General features: G+C 37.6%; 1 protein-coding gene across 1 annotated transcript in view; it reads right to left on the bottom strand.

Moving 5' to 3' along the window:
- SPAG17 (sperm associated antigen 17) overlaps positions 1-15,116 on the bottom strand; it is a 113,701-nt gene that overhangs the window by 89,976 nt on the left and 8,609 nt on the right. The window contains exons 2-3 of the mRNA XM_075165876.1: positions 14,708-14,848; positions 14,254-14,313 (exon numbers count right to left, since the gene is read on the bottom strand). Of these exons, the coding sequence (XP_075021977.1) occupies positions 14,254-14,313; positions 14,708-14,848 (201 nt within the window). The remainder of the gene's footprint in view (positions 1-14,253; positions 14,314-14,707; positions 14,849-15,116) is intronic.

The following is a 15,116-nucleotide window of genomic DNA, read 5'->3' as shown; positions in this document are numbered from 1 at the left end:
AGTACAAACCAAACTCTATTTAACAGGAGTACATTCCATGACTGTGGAGGGAGGTCAGACAAATAAGACAAAGATAAAATGAGCACACTACCTTTGGCAATACAAAGAAAGCAAATAGTTTTTCATACAGCAATGTAAAATCTGCTTGATGCAGAAGCAAATAAAAAACAATCCCTCATCACTGCTAGTTTAAAGACAGAACATAGATCAACCCATGCACAGTAGATAAAAGAAATTAAATTTATTACACTTATGCATGTTTACTTCATTTGTGGCCCTGTGAATTATGCAGGCACCTGGCATAAACAGTTAAGAATCCACAGAGCCTCAATTAAAAAAAAAGCTGAAGACAAAGACTTGGTAGGAGTACAGAAGGAATTTTTTGGGATACTATGAGATGGATTCATTTCAGATTGGCTATACTTCATCCCGCCAGTGATGACCTTTTTCTTATGTGAGAAACCATGGAAACTTGGATGGACAAACTCAGTTAGGTAGGGCCTCTTTTCCTTTAAAGGAAGAGGAAACTCAGCATTCCTCACACAGCAGGGGTCACATTTGTGAAGTGCAGAAAGGCTTCAGTGATGCAGTATTTGATCTCATATGGTGGCAGTATGAACCATGCAGAGATTTAGCTGCCTGGTGCAAAGGGCATGTATTTCAAGCCATTCAAACACTGCATGAGTGCTTGTAGGTGACACTATACTATTGGCAGATGCCAGCGCCATTGAGACAGGAGACAAGTCTTAAAAGTTAGGGAAACATTTAAAGCTAGAGTCTTTATGGTAGCTTTCTTTGAAATGCCTCCTTTTCAATATACAGAACGATTGTAGCTGCTAAATCATAATCAGAAAAGCTTTCAAAGTGATAAATTGCATTATCAACTTTAAGCTTTATCACTACTTGGAAGCAGTAGCATCACTTGCTATTAACAGTGGTCAGCCCATTTCATAGTGTAGTTCTCCCATATCCAGGGTGAGCTTTCTAAAGCCCTGTCTTCCCTCTTGTTCTTGAAACTGCAAGAAATCCAGGCCATCACATATACCTCATACTCATGTAACACTTCCTAAAAGAAATACAATGGTTCCTAGAAGAACTACTCAGTAATTCAAATCCCTTAGTAGCTGACACAGTTCAAACCAATTCGAAGCAGGAGAGCCATAAGGCAAGAGGTTATATGGATTACATGTACCAACCAAGTTACTATTTACTGTTCAAATGTATTTTCCTGAGCAAGCTAATAAAAGCAGGGGGGAAAAAAAAGTGACCTTCACTTATTACAATCTGCCATCAGTATCGTGAATCCCTCACAAGCAGCTTTCAAAACAGACTAGGGAACAAAAGCTGCCTGTGTCATACTGGTAAATTTCTTTTGTCCAAATAAGACTTCTTTACACATACTATTAAATATTTCTGAATCTGCTGATGTCACTTCATTAACTATAGCATACTATGATCAATGATTTTGAAAGAATACCAGGATGGCACTGAGCTGACTCAAACAACTTCTTTCAGATCACACCTGCAGTGTGCTGAAAGGCAATTTAGTCTCTACTATCAGACCATTCATCTAATTTCATTTTTCCTCTCAGAACCTCTTCCCAACTATGATGTCAAAAGATCACTTGCTTAATCGTTATCCTTCATTGGTGAATTCATGTCTCAATTCAAACTGAGCTAAAGGACTCATGTAAATCGGTAAATCAATTGCATATCTGAACAGAGCTCCATGCAGAGCTTATGTATCCACAATGTAGACTGTAAAACTTAAGCTAAGCCAATGAATCATCTTCGTTAATCAAAGACAACTCTACCAACATGTATTCCAGAGAATTAAAAAAAATTAAAGTGGATTTGATGACTCCTTCTGCCCCTCAGAATCCTTTTCAAACAAACCTACTAAAATAAGAATAGGACACTTTCACTATTGAACAATACAGAGCAATACTGAGTATGCTGTTCATGTACAAAACATCTGCCTTTCTATTGTGAGAACATTTCTCAAAGCAGCAGCAATGGCTGCTTGTGCACTAGAAAAATATGTTGTCACTCATATGAGTGAGTCTGTTTTTTGCCAAATCACAACACAGCTTGATCTGGTTAGCAGAAACCTAGTTAGAAACATCCATTGTAAGAAGGTCTGTTCTTTAAACCTCTCTCTACAGAAAATGTGCAACCTGAGGGCATACCTTAACTGGTTTAATCTCAGCAATGCAGAATGAGAACTTTTTAAGACATGTGTACAGCGTATGTGTCTTAGTGTTACAAGTACTTAAATAACGTTTTAAGGGAAATACAAACAGGTGAATAACCTAATTTAAGTAAAAATGAGAAAATACATTACATAAAAACTAGGATGACTTTTCATCTTGGCTTTATTAAAGAGCTCATACAAGAGCTCTCACCATGTATGACATGTACCTTCTATGGCTTCCTGACCACCAAAACCAACTGCTTTAAGGGAAGACAAAATACAATATGAATATCCAGTGATTCCAAAGATCAGTCATTAGCATTGCTATCTCAGGAAGGAGGAGTTTTATGCGCAGGGAAGGTTGTCTCATGTGACCCTTCAGCTACCTGTTTCCTTTTAACACCCTGATTGGGGGGAGATAGTTGAAATAGCATTTAAGTGATTTCTGAAGAACTCCTACAGAACCCAGACCTTTTTAAAAAGAGAGGACAGGCCAATTTGCTGTGATCTGTGCTCAGAAGAAGAGATATATTGCTATGATCAAATCTTGAAATGTTTACATTTCAGTGGTATGAATCTGCCCAGCAAGTCTTTCCATTGTGGAGTAGAATATTTTATGCTTCCGAGAAGTAAATTGTCTCCAGTAATTCCAGCCAACTGGATCCACACAATGAACATTACAAAGCTAAAGACTTTAGTCACGCTTCTCTAACATTGCATCTGGCTAGGAAGAGAACCCAATCAGAGGTGGAACAAAAAGATTTAAGAAGCAAAGTTGTCTCATCAAGCCTTGTGCTGGCAGAACCCATCTAGCTACATCTTGCCAGAGTTTCCTAAGCTGCCTCAGAATTCATGGGCCAGGAAGTCCCAATGGCCTCGTGGGCCTGGCACCACAGAACTCCTAGGCAGGCTCTTTCCACCTTGGTCCAGCTTTGCAACAGGGCTTTGGGCATTTTTTGATTTTTTTTTTTTCCTTTGGTGACAAAGGATTCTGGGATTAGTTGCTCTACTTGAGAAAAATGTCTTACACTCTATTGTCCTTAATTAACCAATTATAGTCACCTGAAATTTTTGAAGGCAACAAAACAGCATTTCCTTTGGCTACTCCAGAGGGTCCCTCTATCAATTTAAGGATGACATTCTTACAGACATAATTGCTGTTTGCTCTAGTTACACAGAGATTTCAACAAAACCTGCCCAGAAAAAGCAGGAAATTTTATACCAAGTTGCATGCATGCAGGAAACCTTGCAATCTAGGAAGCAAAAACAAGGTCTCACCAGTGTTCTAAAGCAGGTTTTAAATAGATAGATGAATTTAAAAAGGTATCAAGTTTCTTTCCTAGAAAATAAATCGTCAGCAATTTTGAGTTTTATGAATGGCCTCAGGCCAAATAATTACAACTAACAGTGGTAAAATAATAATACATGCAGAGGGCATTGCTTCTAGAATGCCAGAATTAGGATTATGAAGAAGAGTCACTATTCTGAAATGGAAAGAAAAGATGAACAAGTTCGGTTGTCTCATGCAAATAATAGAACCCAACCTCTCAGATTTTAGGAAACAGAAAATTAGAAGACACAGATTGTTTTCCTGAAGGAGCTCAAATCTTTTTGCCCCAGTTTCAGCACTTGGAAATCCTCGTCTTTAGAGCAGTCCCTGAAAAGGTTTACTGAACTGGAGAGACTTTAGAAATTGATTACAAACAACTACAATTTCTAAGACTGATTGGTTCATAGCAACAACAGTTCAGTCTCATGGAATAAATAAATCCCAAATGGAAGGCATATAATTTGATAAAGGACTACACATGCCACTCTTGATCATGCAGTGGCATCAGGTGCTCTGACAATGGCAAAGGCTAATGCAAAGACATGGTGGTATGCCTTTACTCTGCATAATATTTTATTCTTTTTAGGTGGCATGGGTTTTCTATATTTGAAATAAAAATCCCTTTGCTGTTATCCAAAGCTTAGAACTATTTATCTGATCACACACACGCCTCTAAGGCCACTAGGATGACCTAGGTCACTAAGACATCAATACTGGACTGGCATATAGAATACAGAACTAGGTGAGATCTTTGCTGTTCTGGAAAGGCAGCTGAACCCAGGTGAATGCTTTCTCTTTCGTCAGGACATTTCCTTATGTTTCCATTTGACCAAGTTATAAGAAGGCATTTGCCAATGATATTCTACTCTCTTGCATATTGGTGCTAGCAAGGCAATTGTCTGTCTGAGCAATTCAGCAAGCACTAAGAAGTCCGCCAGAGAAAGCTATTACAAAGTAAGAATTAAGGTGAGTAGGACACGTAAAAACTCATGTAGCTTCTTCTCAGTGAGTTCTAGTAAAATCTTCAAGATGTAGGAAATCCTGGAATACCTTAACATTACCTAGGAGGAATGTGGATAACCCAAGTTTGCAGCTCATCTAAAGATGCCAAAGATTTGTGGCCTGGGGTGTGATAGTGTCTGTTTGGAATAGTTTGGCACAGCCATAAATTGTCCCTATTCAGTTGGCAGCAGAACAAACTGAATTGCTTGTAAAGGTCTCCTGTGAGATAAAGAGCGGGGTAAATTTAACCTCAGCTGACACGCAGACACTGGTAGTTTTCTGTAAAGCTCATTCATATTGATATTCACAAGTTGCTGAAGACCAATGGGAGTTCTGAAACTTGCTAAAGATAAGCTAACAAATTGTTTCCTTAATATCCTTTGAAGTAAACTGACCTAAATACTTGGACCCAGGAGGCAGGGTAGTTAAACTCTCCTCAGAAGTCAAGACACTAAATACCTCAAGTAAATGTACCACCTCATGTAGTGGGATCATTTACAAAACATACTATATTCTGTACTATGATGTACCTGCTAGGAGCTTGGTAACAGATACAACAGAGCTGAAAACAGATGAGTAGATAGTGCCCACAGCAGGATTTGAAGTCCCTTACCCTTCCCTGGAGCCAGTACCTCCCTAAAAGGCACCTTCATTTAACGACAGTTCCCAACTGTTTTTTGAGCATTAATCCTCTGTGTATCCATACAGTGTAAGGGCCAAGTGTGGTGGTGCATTCCACCCCAACACCCCTTCTCCTGGGCCGCTTGTTGATCTGGGCTGCTTGTTGATCACAGAAATTCCTGTGAAACCTTGGCCTTGGTGTATTGAGTCTGGTGGTTGAGCGCTCCTTGCCTGTACCAGAAACTCTGCATAGCTGAGGCTGGGAACGTACTCCTACTGCCTGGCCCAGGTGTCATCCCCTGATACCCTTATCTGAGTCGTAGCTCAAGTGGAACCATACTGAAACCTTGAGAATTTTTAGTAACTACCACCTGGGACTGTGGCCAGGATGGAAATTTACAGATGACTACAGCCAATCATCTTGCGAACCTATAAACAGCGGTCCTAAGTGAGACCCTCTGAGCTCTCCTGGACTGCAGCAGGCTGCACCCAGCATCTCCCTCTGAGTGGGATGCCTCTCAGAGCTCGCAAACTCTGAAGTCTGTGAAATTCGGAGGACCGTCGCTGACTGCGACAGGATCTGGGCTGAAAGACTCCTTGGACGAAACACTCCTCAAGGCTCAACCCTTCACCCATTGAGAAATGCCAAGACATTTGACGTGAATATTTCACTGAACTCAAGGGGAATTTTTAACAGGTATACCTTTTGCACATTGATATGTATTTCTGCCTGTGTGTGTGAACTAATAATAAGCATAATCTGCAATTAAGTCACTGTTGTGATTGTAGTAGACTCTACTAACTTACTTTATAAATGTTAAATTAGTTAATGATCAAATGCTGCTAAAATCTTATGATCTATCTTAAACTGTGAATGAACCTTAGACTGTTGCTAAACACATATAATCTCTTAGACATAAACCGTTGACCAAGTCTAAGACTAGGGGTAGATCCAGCCGCACCTAGACTCCTCTCTGAGGAGGAGTTTAGAAAGCAAGGGGGTCTACTCTGAACCTCATGACTCAACGGGAGGATCTCCTTATCCTTTTTGTATTAAATATAAACCATTGACCAAGTCTGGGTCTAGGAGTGGATCCAGCTGGGTCTACTCTGAATCTCATGACTCAATGGGAAGGTCTCCCTATTCCTTACATTTCTCCCATTAGATATAAAATTAATTTTGTTCTACAGAATGAAGACAAAATCTTTCTAACTTTTATTACAAAACAGAATTCTATTGAAATACATTTTTAGACTGAGAAAGCTGGATTTTAGTACGAGTATCTCTACTTTTGAGAAAGCCTGTCCTGATCACAACCTTTCTGATGGTGTTTTGTCAAAATCTATACACTTCCACAAAAATATTTCACCTTTAATTATATGTTTCCACGAGAAGCCAAAAGGCTTCCTTAAAAGTTACTCCTGACTAGCATTATTTCTGAAACTTGTTTCTTCAGTGACACATATCCAGGATACCAACCAGCCTTTGTTCTCCTCCAGATGCCACATGACTCACAACAGCTTGTACCTTTTTGGGTGAAAATACTCCTTGCCACAAGCGTTATGTCTGTAACATTAAGCGTTTTGTTTTCACATCAAGCTAAAACCAAAACTTTTGATTTTTCTGCCCTAGGAATTTACTATAGTATCCTTAACACAAAATAAATGCACACTCCTTATCCCTAGTGCTGCCCTTCTTTTTTTTTTTTTTTACTGAAGATATTGTTAGAGACAATTTTTAGAGAATCTAAAAAATGTTACATAAGACAATAGAAAGATATAGGATAATAGAAAGGTATGAGATATTTAAGACCTACAGAAGAGAGGACATGAAAGTTATTTAGAAATAGAATAGCTATTCTTAACTAGTTTCTTGAATGAAATTCATGCCACTGGGGTGAGGGAGTAATAGAATAAGGTAGTTTTGAATAATTATATACATATATATTTTAATACAGATTAAAATATATTTATTATCTAATTATATATCACATGATCATATATAATAAAATATATGCATAATATTTTTATAGACATAAACTTTCATAATACAGTAAGAGCACCTATCCCAGGAACTACATGCTCAGTTCCAATCTGAAGTGGACCTTCTCTTTACATCATGACGTGACCAGCACTTCAAATAGTCTTACCAGCAGCAACCCTCACTTCATAAGTCTACATTCTACACACTTGTAGCAAAGCATTAATTCACAGAAATGCTTAAAGACTGCTTTTAATCCCCTGTTTCCTGGCTAAATTAATTCACGTTTTTCCACTTCAGCTTGTTCATTGCTATGTTTTACTATCCTACAGAAGTTCTAAATATCTTAGGTTATGTATTTTGTGTTGGAAGACACAGGAGAGGAACGTTTCATTTACACCTAGAAAACCCAAGGATCCTTCTGTCTCTGCTACAGCCTATTGCCTATTAAGGCAAGAAGTACTGTGAACATTACACAATTTCCCAAGGATTCTGACAGCACAATCTTAGGGAAAAAACCAAACAAAAGAAAAAAGCCCATGTACCATATAAATAATTCCAAAACAATGCAAGACTCTATTTCTAACCAGTAACCTTTTAGCCCTCAAAATGAGCTGTACAAAGCCTGAATTAATTAAGATTTATATGCAAGCACTCAATCGAACTGGATTTTGATGGCAAAACTGTGCATATTGTGCTTAGCAGTAGAAGGATTTAATTCGAGGGTCTCTTTGGTTTGTTTGTTGAAACTGCCCAACTAGGTTGATATTGCAATATGCCTGGTGATACGGGTTGACTGTTATGTATATTGACTCAGACAGTAAAACTGGCATTTCTCCTGCTTTTATCAGTCCTGAAGTTTGAAGTATCTGAGTTGATACTCCTTCCCTGTTAGCAAGGAGGTAAAATAAAGTGAAGTTTTGTACGAGAACCATTTGCTATGCAGATCTGGAAGCAAGTCAACAGGATAATCAAACAGGTCCTGTGTTCAGCCAACAATGACAAGAAGCAGAACAATTTGTAATCAAAATTCTGTATTTTCTTCTGTTTAAATATTAACAGTTCCTGCATGTGACATGAAAGCTAATATTTTCTTGCTTATAACAAGCAAGAATCAAACAGAGATAATTTAGCGTAATCAGATGGGTAACAAGATCCTGGACAGCCTGATTTAAAAGTCCTCACTATTTCAGATTTAAGGAAGAAAAGCAAGAAAAACAAGGGAAACAAGAAAAACAAGGGAAAGACGACGTATGCCAGGAGAGATGAGGACAATAACAGATTTACTTTTTTAAAAAACTGTATCAGGAAAAAAATATCGTTAACATGGCATTGGTCTGGTATTAAATGGAAACAGTAGAAGAGTCAATAAAGATGCAGGAAAAGTAAGGCTTTTCTGCTCTATATTCAGAAAGACAACAGATAATATGGTTGTATCACTTCATTAATAAGTAATTATTTCCAAATGTATCAGTGGAAAGTTGCAAAAAGGCAGCTTTTAAAGCTAGGCATACCAAAAACCAGCAGACCTGGACAACGTAATCAAAGTAGTATTAAAAATAGGTAGATGAGGAGCTCTTTGTGTGATGAATTCCTTAAGCACCTCTTCACATTTTTGTGTGAAGAATTCCTTAAGCAACTCTTGGAGAACAAGGGCAGTTTTAAACTAAATAAAAGAAAGCTGATGTCACACCAATGCTTAAAAAAAGAGAAACTAGAATAACATGTATTTTAAGTACTGGCAATGTAATGCTGATCATTGCAGAATAACAGAGGAGCTAATATTATTTCCTTAATGTCCTAACAAAGGATTCAATGAACAACAAATAGAAGGTGGGTAAAGTAATTATTACCAATTCGATTTTGTTCTTTTTGGAAAAAAAAGACGGCGGTCTTTTCACAAAAAGAATAGCTTTCTCTGGTAAGACTGTAATTCTAGTTGAAACAGATAACAACTCCGATACAGTTAAAAGCACAATTCCCTAAGTATTCCTTGACTATTGATTTAAAAACAAGCATTCTATAGTTAACAAAGCAGTGACAAAGATTAAAACTCATTAACTGACAGATTTAAAAATGCAATTACAAGGAGTCATCATCAAACAGGTGAGTTTCTTGTTGGGTCCAAAGCATACAACATATTGAGACTACTCTATTTAAAAGTTTGTCAGTGATCTGGGAAAAGACACAAAGTCTTCAATTATAAGATCTCCAGAAGACACAATAACCACGGCAGATATAAAGAATGTAGTGGAAAACTCATTCATACAAAGAAATTTGGTTAATGTAGTTAGTATAGTGCAAGAAAGCAATATGATTTGATTTTGTTAAATTACAAGACACATATCTCAGAAGAAAGAAAACAGGCCAAATTTACAGGACGGAGAACCTGTAAAGTGATAAAGTGGAAGGACTCATTAGTCAAGAGTGAACCAATCAATCCAAAATTAGCCCTCGGTGTAAGGCAGCAGCCAAGATAACTTACATAATCTTCAGATTTGTATATAATGAGCTATCAAATAGGAGTACATGCATTATATTATGCTTGTATTTGATATGTATTCAACAAAAACACAAAGTCCATTCAGTGTCCACAATTAAATAAAAATGGTGAATTGTAAATGGTTGTTAGAGAAAATCCACAGAAATTACTAAAGAATTGAAAAAAAAACATAAACAAAAAGAAAAATTAAGGGACAATTTGAACACAATCTCAAAGTTTCTACACAGAGAAGAGAAGATTAACTGCAAGATTTTATTTAGTTTAGTAAATATGGCTGTAAGCCATGCATTGAAACATACACTGAAAATAGAAGTAACTTTTGCCAGGAAAGGTCCTCCCCAGAAACAAATTAAGTTGTAGCAGATTCTCAGTTGTTTTCAATCATTTAGAAAAAACATCCAATCTTGATTTTAAAAATTTCAACACACAGATTATTGTTGAAAAAAATACTGTGACCGGTAGTACAGGTCACAACAGTCTCTTCTGCCAATCGAATCTATCTATCTATCTACTAATTTCATAGAACATAAACCAAACTGGTGATAGCAGCATTGGTGAGAAAGCCAACTCTTGGGCTACGCTGTTTACAAATTTTCTTGTCAGTATCCTTTCTCACTAAACAAGAAGAATCAAAACAATTTAGTGATCTTATTTTGTTCATATATATTTATTTTTGTAGCATTCACTACGGTTTCTTGGGAAAACAGATCACATTTACACTTGAAAAACAAGTCCAAAGTTTTCACACTTGGCCAGGAAAGTTAGCTCTCAGAGAAGTGACATAACTCCCATTTAAAACCTCTTGTAAGCCAGAATAGTGTAAACTCTAATAATGTAAGCCTAAAATACAAGGCATTTAATTACCAAGCACTTCTCAGCCTAGACTGAGAACAACGCAGAGAGCATTGGGGCAGTTTAACTAGAGATGAAGGGAGAAGGAAAATCTTCTTTTCAGAGCTCTGTGTCTCGCAGCAGAAGGAAAGACGGAGAGGAGAAAAAAGGCATCATTAAAGACGGAGCAGGATAAAAAAAAAAAAAAAAAAGATCACTTGCAGGAAACTTTCCTTTCAACTACATCAAACACTTCCACTACATTTGAGGTCCAAAGCCCAGATAGTCCATTTACCTCTTCCTTTCCAATACGACTGCCTTCTCCAACCCCCTCCTTCCCTCACCCCCTGCAAGTTATGGGATTTGCTGCTGTCACAGACTTCACTCCACGTGTGTAATGGCCTCTTCCCCTGGGTTGTGCTCACCCTTTCTCCTTAAAGCATGCTTCCACTCTTTCACAGCATACTATACAGAGCCTAGCAGAAGATGAATTTACTCCTTATTCTGCCATGCCTAGGAGCTTTTCTAACTTTTATTCACCTATACCTGTCCTCAAGGAAATCATAAATCTAGCGAGGATTTCTGGAGTGCAGTGCACACTGCTCATGCTGCCTCTCACCCTCAAAATGCAGGCCACACCAGTAGAGTTAGCTACCTACACAGTGATTAACAGCTGGGAAATATTTATTTACAGCTGGTTTATTCCACTCCAGTCTCACAAAATTCCAGCATGAGAATGGGCCAGGATTTAGATTTGGCCCCTGATTTGATAATATTTTTCAGTTTGATAACTATAGGTAGGAGCCATGCTGTGAGAAAGCAGAATTAATATATTAAGTCTTGACAGGTAGTGGAATAAAACTATGTTTAATTGCAGTCAAGCCTTTTTGGTTACATGGGATGGCTTGTCCAGGAGATGAGTCAGAGCAGTGTGGGGAAGAATGCTGATGTTTTGCTTCACAAGCACAAGGACACATTTTGAAGGCAGTGTTCTGGGATCCACATCCAAATAAAACTGCTCTGGTCTCTGCCACTTAGGCTTTTTTCATCTTTCCACAGCCCTTTATCCCAAGCATCTCAGCTTATCCAAGAGAAGCACAAAATTGTTGCACATCTCTCTCCCTTCCATCCCTCTCTCATGGCCATATCCCTTATTCAATTGTCCATTTTCAGCAACGCCATCCATCTACTTTCCGTCTTATCATATGAAGGGACCACATGAGACTCCATCTTCTTTCAAAATCTTTTCTCACTATGGTACCACTCCGCAGCTCCAGCTTGTTCCCTTATGAGTATGGGACAAGAATCCTTTTCAAAATTTCCTGGATGACATAAAGGCAACTTTCCTGACTCTGTCCGAATGAGTCCAACAAAACTTGAAAACAGCTCTTACAAGGAAAAAAAAAATCCTTCCATCCACACAGCCCCTGAACTCAATCTCACCAGAATTTTCCACAAAAAAAAAAAAAAAATCAGCTTCATGAACAAATCTAGTATGGAAAATTTAGACTTGAATAGATTTTCAAAATTCAAAATTTGGAAACTAAAGCACTATCATATTTAGTAGTGGTAAAGCACCTTAATTACGCATGACATTACCAACCTTAATAGAAAGTTGACAAAAGAAACAGGTACATAAACAATAAAAGACATATACCTTGCTTATAAAATGCATATATTTTATTCAAACATACTGTAGGTTTAGGTCTTGTCTGTTGCAAAAACTGTACATGATAAATTAATCTGATTCATTATAAAATCTGTTGATATTTTACAGGAAGTGTAATATTTTCCCTTCACCATATAAAGAAAAAAAATAATTTCCACGGCATCTTTATGAAAGACTCAGCTTAACATAATTTAATTAAGTGCTGGAATTAGCACAATATTACAAATCAGGACTCCTACTCCCATCAAGTCACTTAAGAGACAGAAAAGGTGGTAAATACCTAATTTTCCTGGATTTGGAAATCTTTTAGCTACATATTCATAAACCCTGCCCTGATCCTCTTCATTTTGTACAATAAGAGTGATAGTAAATACAACACAGTAAGATGATAGAAACCCTGAAAGGAAATAATTTAGAATAGACAAAAGGAATTATTTTAGTATGTTATATAATTAGCTTGCAATATACCAGGCGCAGTTTATTAGTTTCTTGCCTTAAAGCAGGCACTGCAGACTGCTGCACTGAAATTTATTAAAAACCTCTGCACTTCAGTAGACGCAATGTGCAGGACCAATGACATAGGTAACAAAGTTACTATTAATACCATTAATAACCACATTACTATGCACATCATCAGTCCCAAATTCACACACATGTACACGTCTTATGTTCAAAGACCATTAAATGTCAGGAATCCCATATACAGTCTCCCTAGAAATGAACATGCGCTTGTGTATATGCCAGTGTGTTGAACCCTACCACAGAGAAGAGAACCGTATGCAGTGAAGATAGAAATGCTCCTCTCAGAAGAACATTTCACAACCCTATGTTCTGTGCTAACCTCATACTTGTTTATCCTTACTGCAGTGAAAGCTTTGAATGCACAAACTGCAAATGGACTTTAAGTGAACACTCAGGAGCAAATTCTGCCCAGAGAGGCAGGATCTTAATGCTTGTGGCAACATGATAAATCTTTTAATTTGCTACAGCCAGAACGGAAACTGAGTCCAAGCAAAAGGTCAGAACAGGCATTTTATATTCTCTGTTAAAGGAGGGGAGGAAAAAAATGTCTTTGAGGAGTAAAGTAAGTAGCTAATGAGACACAGCACTGACAGCTGGAATTTAATAAGTATCCACTTCACAAGGAAAATTGCTCTTGGTAATTAAATACACGTATCATACAAAGCTTCTGCTTAGAACCAGATTTCAGAATCCTTCTGTCAGTAGGACTGAAGAGGTTTTACATCCCAGGTAATATAAGGGTGAGTTTGCCTGGGAGGCTAGTCCTAAACGAAGAGGGTTAATTGCATAAAATTCACAGTCATGTCAGTGGTAAATAATTCCGAAGGGACTTGTTCAGATAGTAGTCTGGCATTACTGAAAAACAGACTGCAACTAAAAAGACCTGTTATAAAGTCCACCAAAACCTGAGACACATAAAAAGTTTATTAGTCATTGCAGAACTAAAATGCAAACAAGATCTTTTTAGAGGGATCCAAAATTCTTTATGCTGCAGGTCTGTAGGGCCATAAAACTCTACCCGAGAAAATTTTAAACAATCTTCTAATTAATCACAGGATTTTATAACCTCTCACAAGCTGTAAGTAAAACATTAACAAGGTAGGGAGAAGGAAGTCCTCTTTGTACTAAGCATGATTCCTAACCTCACTGACATACCCCACTAGAGGAACCAGGTTAGAATTTAACATCAAACTGAGATTGTAACGGATACTAGCACACAGAGATGGTGTTTCATTTATGGGACTGCATTCCCATAAATGAAGGTGTAAGTCTGAATTACTGCATGCATCTGGGAGAGCAGAGTCTAATCATTTTTCTGTAATCTGTGACACCACCATCAAAATATGACCACATAACATATTCTTAACATAATAAAACTCATATCCCTAAAAAGACATCTTGATCCTCACTTAATTAGCAGTCCAACAGAACACTGTTGGTATCACAAAAAGAAAGCAGTTTAAGTATCTAGATGGTTGAGTGTTTTTACCAGCTACATCCAATAGATTTGTATTTACTCAGGTGTGCATAACACAATTACACAGCTATATTTACCTCAGGGTAAAAGAGCACTGACTCCGCAATACATGTTTTAACCTACCTCATAGTACATAGGCACATCCTTAACCTTTTTTCCCTTTTGATTCCCAGATTCTCTGATCTGCAAGGAAATAAAGCATTCTACTGTGAGAAGATTTTAAGTTTACACAAATTATTTTACTCATTACTCCCTTTTGAGAGCGCTACACTCACACTCCAAAATAGTGAGGAATCATCTTATGGTACCCCTGTCCCTTAAGGAGGGAACTTTTGTGATCAGCATCTTGAAAAAAGGTCTGTAACAAAACCTCACTATTTACAGGGAGCAGATCAGCTTATACAGTAACCTTTTCTTTTTCCATTTTTAACTCCTATGAATTAGTGTAATTTTTAAAACTTCCACAGAGTAATTCAACAGAATATGAAATTTATAGTTACCACAGACCAAAGAAGTTAGTATCTAGAAGTGAGATCTAGGGTTTGGTTTGTTATTAGAAGTTCCATTCTTGGAATACCTGTCTGAAAATGTCTTCACGTGTTACCACGCTGAAGAGCTTCCGCTGTGGCACCTGCACAGCAAGAGACAGGGCCTTGGTATGGATTTCATCCTCAAATTTGGCCCCAACAACAAAAGCGATGCTAGGCTTCCAGTCATCCTATTTTCCAAAATGAAATATTTAAGGTATTAAAACACAAGCAAACAAAAGCACTTCTCCGCAGTGTCAAGGAGTAATCCTGTAGAGATGGGTACTCCCTTTAAGACATACTCAACATGACTGTATTAATCACAGTGAAACAAACTGTATACAACCCGAAAAAGTATATACTACTTTGTCCCAATTCTTTCTGCCATCAGGTGGCAGCATTATGCTATGGAAAACACAAATGCCTACTAACAACCTCTACAAACCTCCTCGCAGGCAA

This window comes from Calonectris borealis, chromosome 1, assembly GCF_964195595.1.
Source record: "Calonectris borealis chromosome 1, bCalBor7.hap1.2, whole genome shotgun sequence".
NCBI lineage: Eukaryota > Metazoa > Chordata > Aves > Procellariiformes > Procellariidae > Calonectris > Calonectris borealis.
The sequence above is the reverse complement of the archived record's forward strand: the minus strand, read 5'-3'. Positions and strand labels throughout refer to the sequence as shown.